This window comes from Rissa tridactyla, chromosome 5 (genome assembly GCF_028500815.1).
Source record: "Rissa tridactyla isolate bRisTri1 chromosome 5, bRisTri1.patW.cur.20221130, whole genome shotgun sequence".
In the NCBI taxonomy this organism is placed as follows: Eukaryota; Metazoa; Chordata; class Aves; order Charadriiformes; family Laridae; genus Rissa; species Rissa tridactyla.
In genome coordinates this window covers 25,122,531-25,145,432 of record NC_071470.1, presented here as the reverse complement: position 1 = coordinate 25,145,432, position 22,902 = coordinate 25,122,531, and the positions used below count along the sequence as shown (strand labels likewise).

General features: G+C 37.4%; 1 protein-coding gene across 3 annotated transcripts in view; it reads left to right on the top strand.

Annotated features, from left to right (window-relative positions):
* LOC128910498 (complement C1q tumor necrosis factor-related protein 7) overlaps positions 1–22,902 on the top strand; it is a 129,245-nt gene that overhangs the window by 77,000 nt on the left and 29,343 nt on the right. For all 3 annotated transcript variants that reach the window (XM_054203803.1, XM_054203804.1, XM_054203802.1), the window contains 11 exons: positions 1,193–1,324; positions 3,230–3,439; positions 6,154–6,260; positions 9,122–9,262; positions 9,695–9,851; positions 11,881–12,116; positions 13,023–13,200; positions 14,415–14,571; positions 15,700–15,847; positions 18,098–18,236; positions 19,022–19,225. In XM_054203803.1, coding sequence (XP_054059778.1) covers positions 1,193–1,324; positions 3,230–3,439; positions 6,154–6,260; positions 9,122–9,262; positions 9,695–9,851; positions 11,881–12,116; positions 13,023–13,200; positions 14,415–14,571; positions 15,700–15,847; positions 18,098–18,236; positions 19,022–19,225 — 1,809 coding nt within the window. The remainder of the gene's footprint in view (positions 1–1,192; positions 1,325–3,229; positions 3,440–6,153; positions 6,261–9,121; positions 9,263–9,694; positions 9,852–11,880; positions 12,117–13,022; positions 13,201–14,414; positions 14,572–15,699; positions 15,848–18,097; positions 18,237–19,021; positions 19,226–22,902) is intronic.

Here is a 22,902-nt window from a genome sequence, read left to right as displayed (position 1 = left end):
TTATAATTTACTATTTTATAAAATGTTGTGAGCCCTAGTGGTATGTATAAAGAGTTATGCAAGAGCTGTTGTTATTATTTACTGGAAGATCATAACAAAAGGAAGCAATATGGAATGGCTGTTTTCTGTGTTCACTGAAGATAATATGAACTAATAAATTTGTAGAAATTTACTGATCAGACTCTATGAGTAATTAAATATTGGTATAGACTATCTGGAGGGCTTTTAGCATCATTTTAGATTTTTAAGAATGGCTTACGGGAACACCATGAAGGTGGCTTCGATGTATTTTTTTCCTGCTATATATGTGTAGTTTAGTATAGATTTAAGCTACTGTACAGCAGTTGCCCTTTATATTTTATTATGACTCTATGAATTTTTCCTGGGCTGGCAGGGGTACTTTTGTGAATTAGATTGGGAATATTTGGATCTAAAATTTTTAACTGGACGACTCTTCAACCCAGTTAGTTTTGTGGTTTGCTTCACTGTGTTACCACATCAGTATTTGGTTCTAAGGTCAGCTTAAACCAGGTGTGGGAATAAGAGGGCAGGCCAGCATCTTTCAGCAGCTGCGCTGGTTTAAGCTGTTCTTGAATCCCGGTCATGAAAGCAGAGGGATGAATTAGGACAATGTTTAACACGTGAAGCCATGGGTAGGAATTGGTGTGTAAGACACTTACCGTATCTGCTTTCATAGATACTGTTTAATTAGTTCAGTTTGTGGACTAGAAGAGTTGAGAGATCCTTTGATAAGTGATCTCTCCGAGCTGCCATTTAGCTCTTTAATTCTTTGCTTTATGATTTTTATAATCCAATTTGAAGATTTGGGTGGCAGTCTTGTGTAAAACATTATAATTCTTTCCATTTTAGCAATTTAAGAAAACATAACATTTAAATATTAAGTGATGTAAGTGTCGATTTTTTTGTTTGTTTGTTTTGTTTTGCTTTCAAATCTGTAACACTGAATGTTGAAGGAAAAAAATCAGTGTATTTAAAGTTTGAACAAGCTCTTGATCTTCTGATTTCAAAACTTACCTATAGTGTATTTGAAGATTTCATTTTGGTGTCTTAGAAAAGTTTCGGTTAATTTGGTCACCTTTTCTTCTGTAATTGCTTTTCATAAGAATTACACTTTTGCAAGTTATTTCTATATAAAGTAAGAAACAATATAAAATTATGGTTTTATTTCTAGGGGAAAGAGTGGTTTGGTGACGACGGCAAAATTTTAGCATTGCCTAATCCAATTAAACAGTCTTCTACAAGGCCTCCAATATTCTCACTTGAAGAAGGCATTGCACCAGAACTTGAAACAGTGTATAGAAAGGTAGGCATCTTTCATATGTGTTGTTCCTGAGACCCAATATACCAGTTCTTCTGTTCCAGAAACCCTGGTGAGCCGAAGGGTTTTGCGCTAAGAACCACGAGTACTGACTGCTTTTTGGGGTTCCACAACTGGATTTTAAATGTGCTCTACTTTTTCAAGTGTATTCCCCCTGTGCTTTTCTGTAAAAATAATGCATACAAAAGGATGAAGAGTTTAGTCGGTAGCGCCCGTTAAAATAGTGAAGTGACAGTCCATGAGAAACTGCTTCAAGTCTGTGAGTGACTAAGGTCTCTGTGAGGCACCCTTGGATATTCTCATGCTAAAGCAGGGGTGCCTATATTATACTGTAGATAGATACTATAAAGCTCCTGGTGGTAGAAGCTGGTAGACAAACTCAGTGATCAGGACAGAGGTGCTCTCTGCAGCTTAAGAGAGAAATAATTGAAAGGCGTGTGCATGATGGTTATTTGACGCTGATGAAACTCCTCCAAAAGAAATCTTTACATGCAGTTCGCTCATGTAGAAAGCAACTAATTTTGAGTTATGTTGCATCAGTGCACATCTTTTTTGGGTTTTTTGTTTTTACCTACCCTGGCAAACAGCAGTTGCAGTGTGCGGTCAGTACAAATCGAAATAAGTTTCGATTAAAAGCATTCAGCAAGCTTTAAGCAAGCTTTAATTGCTCTGCTGGTCAGCACTCTATTACCCCATTGGAACAACTGTGGCTTTCTAGACTTTAAAGTATATTGCTCTTTCGGGACACACAAAGTGTTTCTGTCTCCTGCTGTTGGTACAGATTTGAATGTTGGCCTTTAATTGATGCTGGTTACAAATATGCAATTCTCAGGATGCATTCAGTACCACAGACCTGTGCAGGGTGTTTCTGCCTACAGGAAAAGAGGTTGCTGCTTAGATTTTCGTAAAGATAGGCCAAGAGAGCTTATGTTTCAAGAACACCATGTTTACATGAATAGTGATATGTAAATACCCAAATCACTGTTGAAAGTAAGACATGAAGCTCAGGGGTCCTTTATGAGCAGAGAAATAATTAAAGCATAAGGAATTCAAAGCTGTCATTTTTATGACAGATTATGTTACATTAAAAATTTTGATGAGAAACTGAATGTGGAAGGATTGGGTGTGTTTCATGGCCATTTATAACAGTCCTGTAAAAGAGCTATGCAACAGCTGAATTCCCCTCTCAATCCCCCTTTTTCCAGTTCTTATGGAGGGGCTGCAACAAACACCACATAAATAACAACTTCGTCTTTTATGGTACCAGGATATATCTGATGGATCCCTCCTGAAGGATCCAAAGAGGGCGGCAGCAGTAGTCAGGCAGGAATTACTGATAGAAACCACGATTGCCTTTCGGTTGCAGCAGACTCTTTGAGCTTTGTTGTTGAAAGCTTTCATTGGGCTTTGTTGGTGTGAATTTCCCTGGCGTTAGAATGGAGAAGCAAAGAACATATTTCCTCTTCTGCACAATCCAGATGGTCTACAAGGAAGGCTGCTTTCTGAGAGCTGGACTGTTTATCTTAGAGCTCAGAGAAAATAAACCTGTACTAAACAAACAGATAAAAAGAGAACTAGCAGGCTTTTCTTTTTCCAGTTCAGTGTCATCATCTTCATTACTCAGCAAAACCTGCAGTAAAGGCAGATGCAGGTGACTTCTTATTTCAGTCTCATATGGGCTATCAGAATTCTGTTGTGTAGAATACCCATGGTGGTTTTATACCACCCATTTGTCAATAAAACAATCAGGTTACCACAAAAGCCTTTACAGTTTAAGACTCTGTAGTTAGATGTAGGCAGTGCTAAATGGGTCATTTTCTGTCATGGGATCTCTTTGCAAGATAATTTTGTTGGTGCTTGTAAATCCATTTTATTCTTTTTTTCTTTCAGGCAATAAAAATGACAGCTGCCAATCAATATCTTGTCGGACCTGGAGATTTTCAGGGTCCATTTCAATTGGATATTGATATTTCTGGACTGATATTCACCCATCATCCCTGTTTTAGCCGTGAGCATGTGTTAGCAGCTAAATTGGCTCAGTTATATGATCAGTATTTAGCAAGAAGACAGAAGAATCTTACCAAACTTCTCACGGACAAGGTATTTCTGTTGCGTCGTCACAGTTTATTGAGATAATGATGTGACAATTGAAGGTAAAAGCTGAATTTGTTTCTTCAGAGTGGAGTGATGAAATTCTAATTGTATGTAATGAATGGCGTTTTATCAGAAGATAAAACCCTAAGTATTTCATTTAGATTGCTGTGTGTTCAGTGCAGAACTGAATTTTTAAGATTATGGATTTCTTTGATCTTCTATTTAAAATGAACTCCGTGAAGGTTCTGAAGTAAAGGGAATATAATAGTTAGAATACAATAACATTTACATAGTATTCCTTAGAGTATCCAAAATGTTTTCCCGTGAATGACAGATAAGACTTTACAGGATTGTGTACAGTGGCTCTGAAAGGCAGGCAGCAAAAGACAGAATTTGAGGATGGAGGGAAGTTAGTGCAGTTTCCTTTCAGTTGTCAATAAAGAGTAAAAGGAAGCAGTTTAATTTCACCACATTCTGGAAAAATTGATGATGGATTTTCAGGTATGTATCTGTGACAGATGTTGTGTTTTAAATGCGTACTGTTGTCACATCTATTATGTCGCTCTTGTGACACAGCAAAACCCTTGTCCAAACGTAGACTTCTCTGTTCCTGGCTCCGTTAGTGACTTGCTGGGTGACCTTGGCTGGGCTGCTTACCCGCTGTGTGCCATCACTCTTCCTCCATCTGTACGTTGGGAGTAATGGTAGTGGTCTTCTCTGGCGCAAATTTGTACATGAACATGAGGCATTGTTAGTACAATTCTAATATGATCCGGGTACCCAAGAATATTTTTAAAGCATTTTAAACTGCTTTTGAAATCTGAAAGGATAACGACTACTTTAGAAATGTGAGGTAAATACTGTGATATGACACAGCTCTATGTAGTAGAGCTGGTCTGTTAAAAATTAGTTTGATTATTAAGTACATGGATATAGATTCAGATTTCCATGAATTAACTAACTAACTTAAAGGGCTGTTAGAGGGGGAAAATAATCATTGTATGCAAGGTCATTTTTATGTTACTGTAATGAAAATCAGTAGGTGCTGTACAGATATTTATGGATTTTGGTATAAAGCATTAGGCTATAGTTATAATGCTGGACAAATATTTCATATAGAGTCTCAAAAGAATTCTTTGGTATTACTTTGGTATACTTCTGTCATTACTTTTGAAGGATTTGCTTTAGTTTTCCATGAAACAGTGAAATAGGACATTTGGGTTCTCCATGCCTATATTACAGGAACCTGTGTGTGGGAGGGGTTTCCTGAGCGTTTTCACAGTACTTTGCCAGTATTGTAGGAAACTGCATGATGTATTTTTCATAAATGATTTTTAACGATTAGGTATTTTGGACTAGGTGATCTCTAGAGGTCCCTTCCAACTCTGAAGATTCCGTGATTCCGTGATTTTAGCCACCATTCTGCTACTGACAGGCAGTTTTAAAACCTGTCTCCTCTAACAGTCATTATTTAATAGCCAGAGTGTTACAGACAGATTGTTCTTATCTGGCTTCCTCCCTTTTCTCCTCCCTCCTTGCCATGTCCTAGTGGACTTCTACTTATCCACTACTGATGTGTGCTTTTCTTATCTTAAAATATATCACCTTTCAGTCCTTGTTTTGTCAGGTTAAAGAAACTGCATTTTTTGTCTCTCCATGCCCCGGATGATACTAGCAACTTTCCATGTTTTCAGTTATTCTTTCAAAATTTTTTTCAACATCTTTTTTTTTTTATACCAGTGAGTTTAATTTTGTGGTTGCCCCTGTATGTTTTCAGCTGTATGCTTCGTGTTCTCCTATTACATTGTCTCTCCAGTTTGATGGATTTCTTGAAAAAAATCTTTGCTCCTTGATTTGTAATTTCATTCCTTCTACTTTGGATGTAGTTGCTTTCGTTTCTGGGATTGCCATTAGCCATTCTGGTTTCACATTCAGGATTATCCTTAAGGAGATCTACAGCAACATAGTAACTAACGTTTTAGTTCCTACCCTACTGCTGTTCCTTATTTTTCTCTCTTCTCCTAGCCAGTCCTTTACATTCTCTTGTCTTCACAGCCATGTATACTTTTGCATTCTCCTAAACTAGGTGTCCATCTTCCATGTAATCATTTGATGCCTATCTTCAAATCTTAGTTGAAGGGGTGGCCTTGTCTCGACAGTATGGCTTCAAAAGTGCATTTGAACTGTACCATTGTTCCCAGTTCCGTCTTGTCCTTGTTGTTACATGCAGTAAGTTATGCCTAAATGCTTTGCTGCAAGGTGCCCAGCTTCCGTAAGGCACTCATCAAATCCATAATCCACTCATTTTTGTTGTTTATTGATTTGCTAGGGTAAGTTTTGGTGGCTGTTCCTAGTCCCCAAAAGGCCTTTTACAGAAGGTGCTGCCGAAGGTGTTTCTTTGGCAGACTCACTGGCTTTTTTCCTACCCCTTTGATTGCTGAGCTCTCAAAATAATCCCTAGATCAGTCTTGTTGCCTTGTTTAGATCCATCACGGTGGTCAAAGTCAGTAAATCTCCCCTCGTATGTCCAGGGTTCCTAATTAAAATTTCATCTTGAAGAATCAGCACCTCACAGACATGGCAAAACCCTGTAAATACAGAATCAAGACAATGCAAAGTTTTTTGTTACGTAGCAACTAGATCTTTCATGTCGAGGTGGATTACACTGTATGCCTTATAAATGTCAAACCATCTGTTAATTGTTTGTTCATTCATTTAAGCTGCATGCTTTGAGGAATGCTGTGCAACGTAGTATAGATGGTGGTGATACCGGTGTTCCTAGTCCTGTGGCACAACAGAGCATACCTGAATACAAAATTGAGATCAGGTAGGTATGGACTCATTAAATCAATGCTTTTTAAAACTGTATTCCCTTTTTCCTTTCCGTGCTGGTACAGAATATTATTCATGTCAGGCTTTTAAATTCTGCTGTAAGTAAGAATTTTCAGGGCTTAAGAGTTCTAACTAAGTTGAGTAAAAATAATTATGAAGAAAATATAGCTTAGGCAGAAATCTTGATTCAAAAGTGGTCCAATTTTATTACCTTTTATGAATTACTTAGTAAGTATTTACTGATGTGTTTTGCGCAATTAAAATTTAATTAAAATAAGGTTTTAATAGACAATCATCTGGATGCATGAAGCTCTCACAACAATGCAAGTGACATAACTTTTTGAAGACACAAAAACTCTAGTTTTTTCCATCATCATCTTCCTCATTGCACAAGTGTTCTGGATTCACTTCCCATTCTTAGGTATTTTGGCCATGGTTTTGCCAATGGGTTAATATATACATAAAATGGTAAGAGTTTTGTTTTACAAGATTACGGTTATTGTTCTTGGACAGTAACTGTATAGTAAATATATATTACAGTTTTTGGCTTGGTAGTGAAAGTGAGTATTATTTTTGGCAGATGGACAGTGGTGAGCTGTAAGTGTAAGCAATAGGATAAAAATTAAGTTGGAGACCCATGCTGAACAGCCTTTAACTTAATAAAGATATGAAAGTTTTTTACAATCTGAAAGTAGGCAATGGTGTATTAATTTAAATAAGTACAAGTTTAGACTAATGTAGTGGATCACATGATAATATTTAAATTAATTTTTCTTTTTAATAATAATTCTTTCAGCCTTGAAATCTACGTCTGCTTACACTTACACATCCACTTACTACTCTTAGTTTGGGAATTGATTCTTCAGATTTTCATCCTTCAAGTGTGCTGTCTTGTAATACATTGGTATCTATGCAGGACTTACAGAAGTCTATAATGTATTATTTTATACTGAAGGATAAAGTCTTCCATTGAAAAAGGAGTAGCTTTTATTAATATTTTCTTAACACATCTACTAGAGGACTAGGAGCAGGAGGTGTGTAGTTACCATACAGTATCTTGGAGACAGGAGCACTCACCAGGGAAGGCATGAGAATGGTAATGAGAAGGTTCACTGTGGGAAGGAGATTCTTGGATTTTGGCAGCAATCCTGAGGCTTGCTTGGTGGTTAATTCTAATTAGACAGAATATTCCTTCTGGGTATCGTACGTGTTTTTGTAGGTCTTGAGTGCTTTAGTTTAGTGTCACACTATTATGAATCAGGAGAAACTCAGCTGAAATCAGTGAGATCAGTGTTGTGTAAGTAATATGAGATGAGCTTGGCTGGGATTATTTTAGGGCTTTTCATATCTGTAATTCTTTCTGGCTACAGCTCTGTTGTTGGAAGCTGTTACGCTTATGAGGATCAGATGGGATCGGGAGTTTTTACTGTCATGGCGTTTAATACTAACTTGGACCACATATGTTGGTAAAAACATCTGACCTCCCTTGTCTCTCTCCTAACATTGCATTTCCCTGATCGTCAATGTAGTACACTCATGAGAAATTACAGAAGTGAAGAGAGTGTAGCATGGAAAATAATGTAATTGTTTCCTCCACCCTCTAATAACATAACTGATGTGTACTCTTTGTTGTCTGAAGATCAGAGGTGTAGTTTTCCATCGGTTTAAGGAAGAAATGTCATCTGAATGCAGAAAACTTTTGCAAATGGGCAATTCCAGCCCTACTCTCCTCATTAGCTGAGGAGGAAGCCAACATATGCTGCGACTTGCAGGTTTCAGGCTCTTCTGGCTGATGTGTTTTAGCAGAGGTGGTTCCAAATTGAATGCATTAGATAAGTGTAATTAGTTACCTATATGTTCCTCGTGTCTTTAAGCTTTGTCTTCTAGCTTCATCTGGTAGAGAAAGAAGTAAAGGTTGTTAAGCTGAGTGGATAAGTAGTACTCAAGCTGCTAGCTAACAAAAGGGAGAAGTTACTCAGGTTCCTTTCTGGAAAGTCTGTAGTTCATCTTTGTGTATTGTTTTTACTGAATTTGCTTATGCTTTTAAACAATGTATGATGTATTTCTCCTCTCGGCTCTAACAGCCTCCTTGTCTTCTGTATCCTCTGAATATTACAAGCAGTAATGTGTTAGTTTACATCTTTTCTTTTTTTTTAAATCACTTTACTAGACATGTTTAGCTACCAAGATAGTGCTAGAAGCAGCCTGTGCTTGTGCTGCATAGACGTTTACATCGAAAGTGTGTGTTGATCATTAAAAGTGGTAATGAATAGCTCTTTTACAAACAGATTAGAGGGTGGAAATGTGAAATACGAATTCTGAGACAAAAAAATCCCAACGCCCTGTTAATTTTGTTTGTGTGAAGAATCTTGTAGGGCTGTCGAAGGACTTACATTACTTCATACATTACTACATTACTTCATCTCTGCAAGTTGTTTTACTGGAGCTAGAAGCATGTTAAGATTAAAACATATTTTGTAATGTACAATGGTAATAAGCATTACTTCATAGCAGCAGTGTAGGTTTCGTGGTCTGTTGTTTACATGAATGGACTTTAAAATGTTTTTAATGATGTACAGCTGTAATAAGCATTTCAGAAAACTTCAATATCTCTAGAGAGCGAACTGTAATTGAAGTCAGATTGTGCAAAGTACAAGAGACTAGAGTACAGAAGGAAATCAAATCCTGCCATCTTCAAGTCTGGGTTTTATGCTCCTTGGATTTAAACCACTGCAGGCATCAATGAAATTGAAACCCACATCGCTTGGCTTTCGGTATCACAAGTTTTCACTCTGTTGTTCCACTGAGTTATACAATTCTGTTTGATTTTGTGCATATGTTTATATATATTTCTAGGCAAACCAGAAGACTTCGTGATGCTGAACAAGAAAAAGACAGAATGTTGCTTAAGACCATTATAAAAGTTTGGAAACAAATTAAATCCCTCCGTGACTTTCAGAAGTTTACCAACACACCCATGAAACTTTATTTGAGGAAGTATGTTTTGATAACACTTTTTGTACTTCATTTGCCAGCACTGGAGTTTTAATAAAATTAGTCAATTTGGGAATTTAGAATTCTGATATGAAGGGGGCAAAAGTAAGAATTTGAGTAGTGTCTGGCACTGGTTGAGGCTGCCACTATTCTGTTTGAGTTTGGGGAGAAAGGAAGATGAAAATAACAAGTAACTACTGTAACAGAAAGGAATTTCTAAAGGCTAATAAGTAAATAAAACGTAATTGTATTCATTCTGGATGGTGACTGTCTGCTTTCAACTCTTATCTCATCTATTTATGCTAGTAATTTTAAATAGAACACACTTGGGATATAATGAAATTAATTCATAGAGAAGTAGACACTATATGTTATAGACTTAATTGTAGCTCTCACGTTAATTTATGCAACGTGTTGATAACTATTGTTTTGAAGGGAAGAGGTTGATCAGAGATCAGATGAAAAAGCATATGAAGCAGAAATTCAGGCTGAGATAAATGAATTACTAGAAGAATGTATGGAAGAACACGAAAAGAAAATGAAGGAATATAAAACTGAGTTACAGGAGTGGAAATCCTGGAAGAAGACACAGGTTTGTTTAAATCATTTAGTTTCAGAAAAAAAAAAAATTACTAAATATGTTCAAAATTTGTCCTTCTAATACATAAATAAATAAATTTCAGGATAGTTAAGCATAAATGGATACATTCTGTCTACTTAGAATTTGTTAATAAATTAATTGTTAATTAAAAAATTAAAATATGCTAGGTTTTTGTGGAGCGTTGTCTTCATGCTATTGATTTTCAGCACTTCAGCAGTTCTTTCTTTAAATTTGATAGTTTTGCAGCATTCCCATTTAATTCATGTCCTTCTTGCAAGGAAAAAACAAGGATGAAATTTGTGTGTGGGAGTGGTGAAGCAAAATAATTATGATGTTTCTAATGAACAAGCAGTTTGTGTCATCTCATGTAAATTAATGTTCAGAAATGTCCCAAAGCTGAAAACTTTAATTAATATTTTGGACTTTTACCTCTGAGAAGCTTTATTGTTAATAATCTGTATTGTAGTTAAGGTCTCAGTCATGTTTCAAGGGGATATGGACAAATACAGGAGCTAGAACGACACACCGCAATAGGATGATCTTTGAAATAGCCTGTGGCAGTGCCAGCAAAATCAGATTTGCTTTCATACTTATGTGGCAAGGTACTGGATACCTCACAGTAATAGTGATCGTATTTGAATATAATTACTTCCCAGTTTCAATACTGTGGAATTTTGGATACCAAAGCAAATGAAATTTAAGAAAATGCTTCAAATATAGTTTTCAAGAATCTAGTGCGTCTGCTGATACTTTTATGTAAAGTTGTTTCATGTACATGCAGCATCTATGGAAGGCATTTAAAGTGTTTGAGGGGAAGCTGATCTGTAGGTATTGGAAATTTCCGTTATCAGAACACAAGCGGAGCACATGACTCATTAGTATCATCTCAATTGACTTGTAAGATAAGATGAATAAATATAAACCTTAAAATGAAGGCAGATAGTCCTGAGCATTGATCCTAATGGGAACTGTTCATCTGCATCTAGCCAGTTATGCCCTCACAAATACCATGGTTGGTGGTTCCAGCCAAAGCTGCTCTCAGCATCTTTTTATTCTTAGCCACAAACTGTCCTGAGACTGAGAGGATTGTGGTTCTTCCCTTTCAGAGCAAAATGTAGTACACAACCTTCCTTTCATACACAGATGTACTTTATTTTATTTTACTCAAAGTACTTTGTTGGTTAATCACTGCCGTTGGTGTCTTACTAACACAGATCACACGAATCCAAGGAAGATGCTAGAGGTAGAAGAGACTAGATAAATTTAAAAGGAAATACAAGAACAAAAATAAAAATATGCGAACAAGTTGTGTGGCTAAATACTTCAGTTAGTGAGGAAAAACTGTTCCTTTCCTCACCTCCTCCTGTTTTACTTATGGTGTCTTAAATCATGAAGTGGCTGGTGCTTCCAAGCAAGCTGCAACTCTGGAAGGAGGGATTTGCAGTTGTTTAAAGCTGAACATGCATATGAACACTCGAGTTCTGCAGTTTAGGAGATGCTGAAAGGCACGTGGTCTTCTGTTTGTTTATTCTGTTTGGCATAGAGGAAGGGAGGGGATCATTCTGCACGTGCTAAAGATACTGCTAAGATAAAAAGCTTGTGCTCCAAAGTTTGTGGCACATCTGCATTCACTTCGTCAATGTGTATGCAGACAATACATCTTGAAGAAATGTTGAGTAACCTTCCTTCAATCCTAACAGAATGCATGTGGTAACTCAGGCTAAATGAGAAGTCAGCTGCTAGCCAGAATGTTCAAGAAACTTCGTAAGTTGGTTGGGAAGGTTAAATAAATGTTTTGTTTGAAGCATGTTATATTTTTGAAGCATATGAATGGAATGCATTGCTGAATTCTGAATCTGAAGTAGTACTGTAGAATAGGAGAAATCTTATTTTTGTGTGTGGTGATTTTAAAATTGTACAGTCTTTTCTCATATATGTTTATCACTACTGAATCAAAAAGAGAAAACAAATCTACTGATCGAAACAAGTTCAGGAAAAACATTGTTATTTTTATATGCAGAAGTCCAAGAAGAAAAAGAAGAAAAAAGACATTCATGAGGAAGAAGAATCAGTAGAAGACGGTGATCTTGGTGAGGAACGTGTAAAACCCATCCCACCTGAAATGGTCAATAGCCTGGAAATAGAGCAGCAGGTTAGAGAAAAAGCTGACAACTGCAGAAGGAAACCTGGAGAGCCTGTTCTAATTCCTGAGCTGGTCCTGTCAGGAAGCATAACTCCAACAGATCTGTGTCCTCGGTAAGATAAATGTTGGCTTGCAAATTACTTTTATAATGATCTTCTGCTGTTATGTAGCAATTGATTGTTTGTACAACTTCAGGAGCGCGTGCTCACCATTCTGTTTAGCCTAATGATAAAACTTCTGCTTCTGAAGCTGATACAGTTTAATTCGTTTAAGTCACAGGTAACCTTGTATATAGTGGGCTTGGAAAATGCATGCCTCCACATTCCTCTTGAACCTTCTGATGTTCCTTGAGCATCTGCATGGAACAGTGGTGTATATGAAGAAGTTGTTTCCAGTGTAGAGTCTAAGTCACTTCTGGCAGTACCACTCTCACTAGCTAGTCCTTTATACCAGATCTGTGCTATAGTCAACGCAGGGAAAGTGAAGAAATCAAGTAGTAAACCAGAGATTTCACTGTGGGTAAAATAAATGTACTTATGTTACTTTTCACATTTATACATGCAATTTAAAATACATCTAGCAGATTTTATTAATTTAAAAACTGCTTTTTTTCATATTTATTCAGTAAATACAGTCATCGAGGAATATTTCTTGGCTGTTCTGCTCCCAATGACTAAAAACTTCAAAATCTTAACTCAATTTGATACCATTTTTTGTGCTTTGGAGGAAGGAGAGTAGAAGGGAATTTTGTTTCCCTAAATAACTCCTTTTATATGGCGGTGGCTTTAGTGGATCTAAAATTTGACCTGTTCATTTTAAAATCATTTTATATTCATGAGAAGTTAAAACAACTGTTAAATAATAGTTTAAAGTCTCTACTGTGTAGTGACATTTTTAGAATACCATCTTCGTTTAGATCACTTCTGTTTCCCCTTGAGGAATCAGATTCTCTTTGAAAATAACCGAAGAATAAAAATGTTATTAAAAATGATCTGACAGCTTGTTTGACGTATTTACAGACCAGAAGTTTTGCGACGAGAAGACGTGAAGAAACGCTCAGCGTTTATAAAAGTCCTTTTCAACTCCAAAGAAGTATCAAGGACTGTTACCCGACCAATAAGTTCAGATTTCAGAGTTCACTTTGGTCAGATTTTCAATTTACAAATATTCAATTGGCCAGAGAGTTTGAAACTACAGGTATATAATGATTTATCATAATAACTTTCAAAAAGATCATATGAAGTTTAATTATTCCTCTAATGCTTGTATTTTGCTCTATGGTAGTGTTTTAAAGACTGAAAAGCCTGTGAAGAACCCTTTGTAAATCATTGATGTTATACCCCTTCCTTGCTTCTCCAGTCACAAACATTTTTGATGCTTGTGCTTTATAGATATATATGTGTGTGTGTGTTTTATATATATGTGTGTGTTACATGTGACATGACTGTGGGCTGCATGGGGGAAATTAAATAATTGGGACATGTGATTAAATATGTTAGCAGAGCAGCCTCTTAATTTTAGAAAAACTGACTTAGGTTGCAGATAAACTTGCCAAAAATGGTTGTCTTGAAACCCTATTGTCCACACAGTAAAATCATCATAATGTTTGCTGGAGTGGGATAAGAAAAAAATTCATTGCTAGTAATGTCCATAACTGCAGTGGACTTGATCAACAGTGCAGTTAAGTCAGACCACCACGACCCCCATTCCAAATATGAATTAATGAATGAGTCACATGAATAATTTTCAGAGCCAATATAATCTATTCTTAGGACAGACACGGTCAGGATCCTGCTTATCCTGTTAGATGACTTTTCCTGTTAGGTAACTTATCACTGGTAGCTCAGGGGAGGGTGTCTACCTCTTGCCTGCTCCGTTTATGTAATGCAAAAATTGAAGGGGAAAAGGAATCGTCTCGGATTAAAAACATCTGAATGGAGAAATCACTCATACCACGCTGAGCCTGCAAGTGGCCAGGGAAGGGGAAAGCAGCCTGCAGTACTCCCAGAATGGGGACTGTGTGCCTTCCCCTGCGTGTTGTGGTAAAGGACAGTTACTGAGGCAGAATCCCTCTGGCATCTTCACCTGATGCCAGCGACTGTCACAAGCAGTTGCATATTGTGCAATGAGACTCTTTAGAGCCTAGAGCTTGTCGTACTGTTCTCAGGTGTGTTAGAAAGGTGAGGAGGATCTCCTTCTAAGAAGAGTTGAGACCAAGTTAGCTGCTGGTAGCTGAAATGTCTGCTAATTGGATATTTTAGAAAGTAAACGAATACAATTGCCTTAAGTGAATTATTTCATGCTTACGTCATAGTAAAACCTTTTGTGCAATTACCCTACGATATGTTTTCAACTTCTCATGATTACATGTGTAAATTTTTTACTATGTCTGTCACCATGTTTTTTTCTAGATATATGAAACGATGGGTATGAGTGGTACCACCTTGTTGGCTGAAGTGTTCATACCTGTTCCTGAGACTACAATTCTGACAGGCAGTGCTCCTCTGGAAGAAATAGAGTTCAGCAGCAATCAGCGTGTGATGTTGGACCATGAAGGAGTTGGGAGCGGTAGGGGCTCTCGGTCTTTCTCCGCTCAGTGTTTCTCATGTTGCTGAAACCATGTAGCAGTAACAGGCTGCTGTAAGCTTCAGAGTAAATTCTGTTAAGAGTGTTCACAGCTTCTGTAACTGCATCTTAAAAAATAGTCATGATTCTTATTATTAAAGTTTGCTGTGGAATTTTTGTCACTTACTAATTTTAAGCTGTGTCTAATAAAAATGTGTGTGTTTATTGTTTGGCTTGTAGTATTAGTGAAGCTCTACTAGCTATAGAAGGTGTTTGAGGTATTTTTAGTATTTAGCTAATCGGGCCTCTGACACTGCAGAGCAAACAGATGGTATTAATCAGTATAGCTCCAGTGATTTTAATGTTTTAAACCACTGAAGAACTGACTGTATAAGTGTATATGCAGATTAATTTTTTTGTCTTCCTATTTTCTTTGATGCCATCCTGCAACACATTTTATCCCGGGACTTTAGGAAGATGAAACAAGGGAGGTGGTAGGAAAAGGGGAAACAAGAATGATACGTAGTAGCATATGGAACGTTCAAGTTTATATAATAAGTTTGAACAGCATTAGGAGATGACTGACTTGCATAAATTTGCCATATATGAAATACAGATCAAGCTACAGCAGAATGATAGATAAAAAGCTCTGGAGGACGGAAATAGGGTAAAAAGCGTTACAACAACTGTGTGTGTAAATGTTATTGACCATGAGGACTGTATATGCAATTGTGTGTCTCAAAGCTTTAGGACTGACTTTTCAGTCATGCATAATTCTTTTGACTCTGAATTTCTGTTTCATTAATAACAGTATGCTGAATCTGAAAATTGCCAGAAATAGCGTGCATCTGTGAAGAGGGGGAAAAAATGCCTTTGGCATAGCTTTCAAGGCATACCCTTTCCTTCCAACCCAAATGGAAAGCCCTTCTGTAGGTGGAATGGAATCTTTCACTCCTTTGTAGAGCAGAGTCCTTCCCTACAGCATGCAGCAGAATTAAGTTGTTTCACACAACCTCGTTTATGTAAAGGCACAAGTTATTTGACTGCTTATTTTCGGGAAGTATTTTTAAAGATGTTTAGACATTGTATTTGAATGCATAAATATACAACTCGTTTTTTCCCCCTTGATAGGTGTGTCCTTTTCATTTGAAGCTGATGGTAGCAACGAAATGACTTTAATGACCTCTGGGAAAGTATCCAATAGTGTCTCCTGGGCAGTTGGAGAAAAAGGAATCCCCTTAATTCCTCCAATATCTCAGCAAAACACAGGCATTCCAAGGTAATATGGTATGAATTTGCAGTGATTCATGGGAAACTGATTATACTAGTATTTAAAAAAAACCCAGATGTTCATAAACAAGAATTTTCATAATTTTTTTTCCTTAAATTTAGATATTTTACTTTCGCTGTAACCCCCTGCGGATATCTTAGGGGTACACATTTTTGGTAAATAGATTTTATTTAGAAATTTTATCAGTACATTATTTATGGACAATATTAAAGTTAATCTCAAGCTGATTAATTCACTTTTATGATTTTCTAATAGAAGATGTATATATTGGCAAGGAATATATATGTAATCAGCTCTTTCTTATTTGAAGTACATTTGGGGAGGCTATCGAGACCCATGCTTTAAATTCCTTTCCTGTAATTAATGATAAAAATTATGTTATGAAAGCAGTAGAAGTTAGTATGGGGGCTTGACACTATTAGTGAATTAATCAGTGAAAAATTTGCGTCTGATCATTCCAAAATAATACTCTTTCCTGATTTTTCTCCATCAGAAGTCTATTGAGCTGCAGAAATTAGTATATTATTCCATTTAAAACAATCTAATTTGCCCTGTGGCTGCAAGTTGGACTTTGTAGATTATTTGTCCATTTTGTTGCCTTTATATATTTCCAGTAAAGTCAAGGAAATAATAATGTCTGTTTTTTGTAATGACCCCAGGTAACTTCACTGTAAAGCCTTAAGAGTTTTCCCATGCTTAATAACACTGAGCAAGTACCTCTCCCAGCTGATTAGATTCTGTCAGATTTTTATTTATTTAGAGGCTAGACACTGGCATCCAAATCGCCCTGTTACTATTTTTGACCCAGGCTCCAGCCGTTAGAGTAATTTGCTGATCAGCATATGAGTAACCTGCTGACTTCAATGACACTGGAACAGCATGAGATTAAAACATAAGGATGCGTTCCCAAAGGCTAACTTTCACTAATCACTATAGTAAATGGAAAAATGGGGAATTTCAGAAGGAAGTTTGCTGTAAAACACCCTTCTTTGAATTACCCTCTGGAGATGAACAGCCCTCCATGACTTTCCATTGTCTGTTGTGACAGTCAGACACAAGATTTTCATGCCTGAAGTTAGTTTTTGCTGCACATTAGCTTTTCAGCACAACTGTGATTCAGTATGAGTTTGTTCAAGAATGGCGCCTAAAGATAGAACCTCGATGTTACCACTTTATCTGCGGCTCCAGTAACTGCTGGATATTTGTCTGATTCTAACCAAGCATGAGAAATATCCATAAGTTCTTAAAGCTTTCCTGAAAATATTCAGGTAAGTAGAGAACAAAGACTCAAATTAGCATGCCTAATAAGAGAAGGGACGACATCCACCTTCTGTGGTATTTAGCGAATAACACGCATTTCCTGGCGTATTGGGTTTACGTGGCAAGGTTTTGGTAGCAGGGGGGCTTCAAGAGTGGTCTTTGTGAGAAGACACCAGAAGCCTGGCAAACAAGTCCATGTATGAATGGCCTCCAGACTACCTACCATACTTCCTTGCCTACTATGAGTACAAGAAAGTGAGCAGGAGCATCCAAAGGATAAGGAGTGGAGCTGGGACTCTGTAGTGTCAGGGAGGACCAAAAGCAGAGCTGCACCACCAGGGAGAAGGCTGCAACGGTGTCCCAGCGCAGGCAGTGCCCTCACCAGCCAGCATGCAGTCCTGCAGGAGCTGAACAGGAGAGGCAGAGCAGGGTGCTGGCAGCAGTCTCAGACATGGTGAGGGGATGAGTCAGGCCCCAGGGTCTATCCAGAAACAGCAGAGAAGGCGGCAGAGACCAAGGCTACATTGCAGGTCTGAGAGAGCCATCCAGGAGACAGGTCAAAGACAGGATTTAACATGTAGCACAAGCAAGGACTGTACATCTGAGAAGTTCTTTTCGGGATGGATTGTCAAAACTTTTATGTTAACTTTCATGCTGTGAGGCAATCTATCATCTTACTTCCTAGTAATCAGCAACATGGAATAGTGTAGGTGTATCATAAACGTATCAATAAGCACTTTATTACCCTGTGTAAAAGTTCCCTTCCACCAGTTTCTTCATATTTCCCCCTTACTTTCCTTTGCAATTCATCATTCCCTCAGTTGCATAGCTACAACTAAGAATTGTGTAGTGGAATTTGCTATTCAGTTTGTGGGGAGCTTTCTTTTTTTATTCTAAGATTGCTTAAAATATTTTTTTTTTATATTGCTAAATCATATGTGTTTTAGGTATAAGTTCTGTCAATTTCTGTCTTTTTAGTGCTTTAAAAAATATTGATGCTATTGCATCAATTGGCACTTCGGGCTTAACTGACATGAAGAAATTAGCTAAGTGGGCAGCAGAAGCAAAACTTGACCCAAATGACCCAAACAATGCAGCTCTGATGCAGCTGATCATGGTAAGTGGCTTTTCCAGAGATACAGGGTTAATGGAGCTCTGAAACACTCAGCCACCAGTACCTTCTCAGACAATCTGCATGCATGCCAGGGAGGTAGTAGCATTTGAATTTGTGATGGACGTGCTTGTGTGAGTGGTAAGAAGCAAAATGCTAACTAAAAATATGATTTATTAATCCATTTAGTAGTGGGTTAATGATTTATTAATGAATGTGGTTTATTAATCCATTCAGTAGTATTCTAGTGGTGAAAAACAGGTATAAGGGAATGCACAGAATGATTAATTTATAAATAAATAAAAATTATATATAGATTCTGAGTTTGTTGTTTCCTTAAAGTGCAGGGGTATTCCCAGTGTACTTGTATGGTATTAAATAGGAAGTCGCTCATTAGTGGCAATTGCACAAAGAGATGTAGTGTACTGTAGAAGTTGGGACTTTTCTAAATGTCAAATTGAGGAGCTATTTACATAGCTGAAGTTGTGTAAATGAATTGCCTTTACAGTACAGCTTCCTAGGTTACTCTGCTATGTTAGTTTTCCTGCTTTTTAATGTTTCGTTTATGTTACAAGGAAATAACATTTTATTGTCGTCTTCAATGTATAATCTCATATACTCAACAAAAACCTACTTTAAAACACTTAGTGTTTCAGTCTCAGTTTGATACACCTCAATTGCTTTTGCTTAAAATTAACATCTTTGCAATACGTATGTAAGACTTACAGAAGTTACTTTGTAGACTTTTGTCACTTTGTATGAAAAGGGTAATAATTTTTTGTCTAATTTAGGTTGCCACAAGTGGAGAGGCACGTGTTCCTGATTTCTTCAGGTTGGAACAGTTGCAGCAAGAATTTAATTTTGTTTCTGATGAGGAATTTAATAGATCAAAGAGATTCCGACTCTTGCAGCTCAGAAATGCGGAGGTGGCAGAGTTCCGAAACTATAAGCAAGTCCCTTTACATGAACGAGAAATCAGTGAGAAAATCTTCCAGGTAGAATGTTATCTGAAATATTTCTTTATTGTTTTAATGCTAATAATATTTGACTTGCAATTAAGTAAATTGGTCCCTTAAAGAATGTAAAGCTATGCTGATGAGTAAAAAAAATTAGAATTTTATTCCTTCAGTTTTTGCTGGTGTTATTTTAATCTAATTAAGATAACTTTCTTTGAAGGCAGTATTTCCACACCTATAGTGTGGAAGGAGAAAAATAAAACACAGCAACTGCTGTAGACACAAATGTTCTAAATACTTTTTTTTTTTTTTCAAAGGTGATTTCAAATATAGAAAGGTAATGCAAAGATAATTCAGGCTTAGGCTTATTAACTTTTGAGCCCTTTCTGTGGAGACTGCTGAAAGCAATGACTCTAACAAAAATTAAAACCTTCTTATGTGTTGCTATGGCTTACGTTGCAGTCTTTTCTTGTTTAGTATATTGTTCCAATTAGCTTACCCTGTCCTTGCCTGTCTGTTAATTACCTTACTGAAAAGCAATGTGTGCATTTTTTATTTGGGTCATACTTCAGTTATTTTTAATCTCATCTCCAGTATTAGCGTTCTTTAGTTCTTTAGCAATTCATGTGGCTAAGGAGCATTTTAGTGTGTTCATTCCTTAGCAGGATCAAAATCATCTCAGATTCTGGCAACTGCTGCTTTATTTCTACTTCTTCTCACATAAATTTCTTTGAAAAATTCCTTTCTTCCATTTCTTTTGGATTATATCTTTTTTATTTATTAATTTGATCATGTCTGGCTCTTTACAATAACTGGTTTTCCTTTTTAAATTTTAGAGTAGTTTCGTATCTTTTATTTAAAGATGTGTCACATCTTTGATATAAATTTCTGATCCAGTTGATTTTATGGACTAACTTTGTTCATTTCATGTTACAATTCAAAATTGAAAAACATAGTTTAAGAATTGTTTTATTTGGGTGGGTTTTATTTTCACTAAGGGTAAATTGAATAAACCCATGATCACCCATTCCAAGTTCATTTTATATGGCATGATCTTCAAAACTAAGTTTTAAGTAGTATTGTTTCTAGTTCGTTCACGAGCAATTTGGCAAAGAAGTCTAAAAATTCATAGGATCGTGGAAATATTGTTTGGAAAATATTGTCTGGAGGTCATCTAGTCCTGCTTTCCACTGAAGAGGTGGGACTGTTGCCAGCACTAGTGAGGTCAGCTGTGTTATTTGTCTGGCCAAGTTTTGAAAACCTCTAAATGGGTGATTCCACAGCCTTTATGGATAACCTGTGCCAGTGCTGCACTATCCTTCCAGTGATTATTAAAAAAAAAAAAATAAAATCATGCCCAACCTGAGCATTCCAAGTTGTATTTCATGGCGGGTTTCCCTTGTTATATTTTCTGGAACTACAGAGATTAGTTTAGCACTCTCTTCTTTCTAACTGCCCTTCAAATAGTTGTGGGTAGATATTGGATTGCTCATTAATCTCTTCCTCACCAGGCTAATTAAAGTTGAACACCTTGTCCAGTGCAAGAAAGACACCACAATACTGGAGCAAGTCCAGCACAGAGCTACCAGAACATCTGCAGGTTGTAGCACATGACGTACAAGGAGAGGCTGAAAGGACTAAGTTGGTTTTGGCCTAAGCAGGCAAGGCTAAGGGGGGCATTTTATTGCTTCCTTCAGGTACCTAGTGAGACAGTGCAGAGAAAACAGAGATAGACTCATTCTAGAGGCAGGATGATATACATGTTACTCCAAGAGAAATCCCAGTTAGACATAATGAAAACATTTTTCACAAAGAATGTATTCAAATTATAGAACACGTTGTCCAGCAAGTTTGTAGAATTGCCATCTCTAGAGATACTGAAAATTCACCTGGCAAAGGCCCTGAGCATCCTGATTGGACTTGTTCCTGCTTTGAGTGAGGGTTTTGATCAAATGACCACCAGAAGTCTCTTCCAGCCTACATTATTCTAAGATTCTGACCTCTTCTTGTAGGTCATGTACTCTAGGCCTCTGACTGTCTTAGTAGTCCTTTAGTGGACCCCCATCCAGTTTCTCCCCACGCGGCTTGAACTGGCAACCCCAAACTGGATTCAGTATTTCAGATATGCCCTCACAAGTGCCAAGCTGGAGGGACGAGTAATTTCCCACTGTCTCTAGGTCATGCTACTCCTAATGTACCCTGCGGTTTGTCTTTTGCCAAAAGACCACCTTATTTGTTGTCATTAAACCATAACCCCCAGATTTTTTCCAATATGGCTGTTACTCTGATGGTTGCTTTCCAGTCTGTGCCAGCACGTGGAGTTGCTCCACCCTCAGTACACAATTTTGCATTTTCTTCATTGAGACTTCAATTGTCATAGTCTTCAATTATCAAGAGCCCTCTGAATTGTGGTTCGGTCATTCATTGTATTAACCACTCTTCCTAATCAAGTGTCATTGGCTAAATTGCTGATAGTGTATTGTGCCTCCTCATCCAGGTCACTGGTGAAAATACTGAGGAGTATTGGCACTGTAATCAATCCCAGCGATACTTTGTTAGAGGACACCAACTGGACATTAAGCTGTTGATCCCTTACTGTTAGAGCTCAGTTGTCCATCCTTTTTTCAACCCAGCAAGCAGTCCATTCAGTCCATTCAAACCCATACTTCCTCAGGTTATCCCAACCAGGAATAACTGCATTCTACTTGTTGACAGTGGTGATATTTTCAATCTATATCCTAGCTCTATTCCTAAATGACAAATTCTGTAGTTGTACCTAAACCTGATAATGGAAGTTACCTGCTGTTGGTTAACCATGGTAGGCAGCTAAGCGCCACACAGATGCTTGTTCACTTCCCCTCTCCCTCTAGCTATTCTCTCCCCAGGACAGGGGAGAGAATAGCTAGAGCAAAAGCAAGAAAACTCATGAGTTGAGATAGTTTTATAAGTGAAGGAAAGAGGAAGAAGGAAGAAAAAAAAAAAAACCAAAACAAAAAAAAGTGATGTAAAGGCCCTTGCCACCTCCCATGTGTAGACTGATCCCTAATCAGTCTGTGAGCAATAGCTACCTTCCCCAAAATCCCCATCCTTTCCATTTTACTGCTGATCATGACATTATATGGCCTGGAATATCCCTTTGGTAATTTTGGGTTAGCTGTTCTTGCTGTGTTGCCTCCCAACTTCTTGCACACCCCCAACCTACTTGCTGCGGGGGAGTTGGGGAAAGAGATGGTGTTCACACTGTGCAGGCACTGCTCAACAATAGTCAAAACACTGGTGTGTCATCAACAACATTTTAGTCATAAATTCAAAACATAGCACCATACTGGGTGCTGTGAAGAAAATTGTCCATCCCAGCCAGACCCAATACAATTAGGCTATGAAATTATCTTCTTTTTTTCCCCACTGTGGTGTTTCCCCAAGTGGTTCTGTTGTATGCATCCTCTGCACTACAACACTAATATGCAGCATTGCTATGAAATCTTATTTTGCTCTATATTTTTGGTTGCTTATGTTCCTCAGAACAAATGGGTCCGTCGTGTCTACCAATGAACCCACCAGCATGGGCTGTAGGATTTTGATAATCCAAGACATGCCATGCTTATAGGCAAGCAGAATGTCTTGATACACTTATGGAAATGAAGCAACACAAGTGTCTTAGGTCAAATGGGAAGAGTTTCAATTTGGGGTTCAACACCAGAGTAAGGGCCAATCAG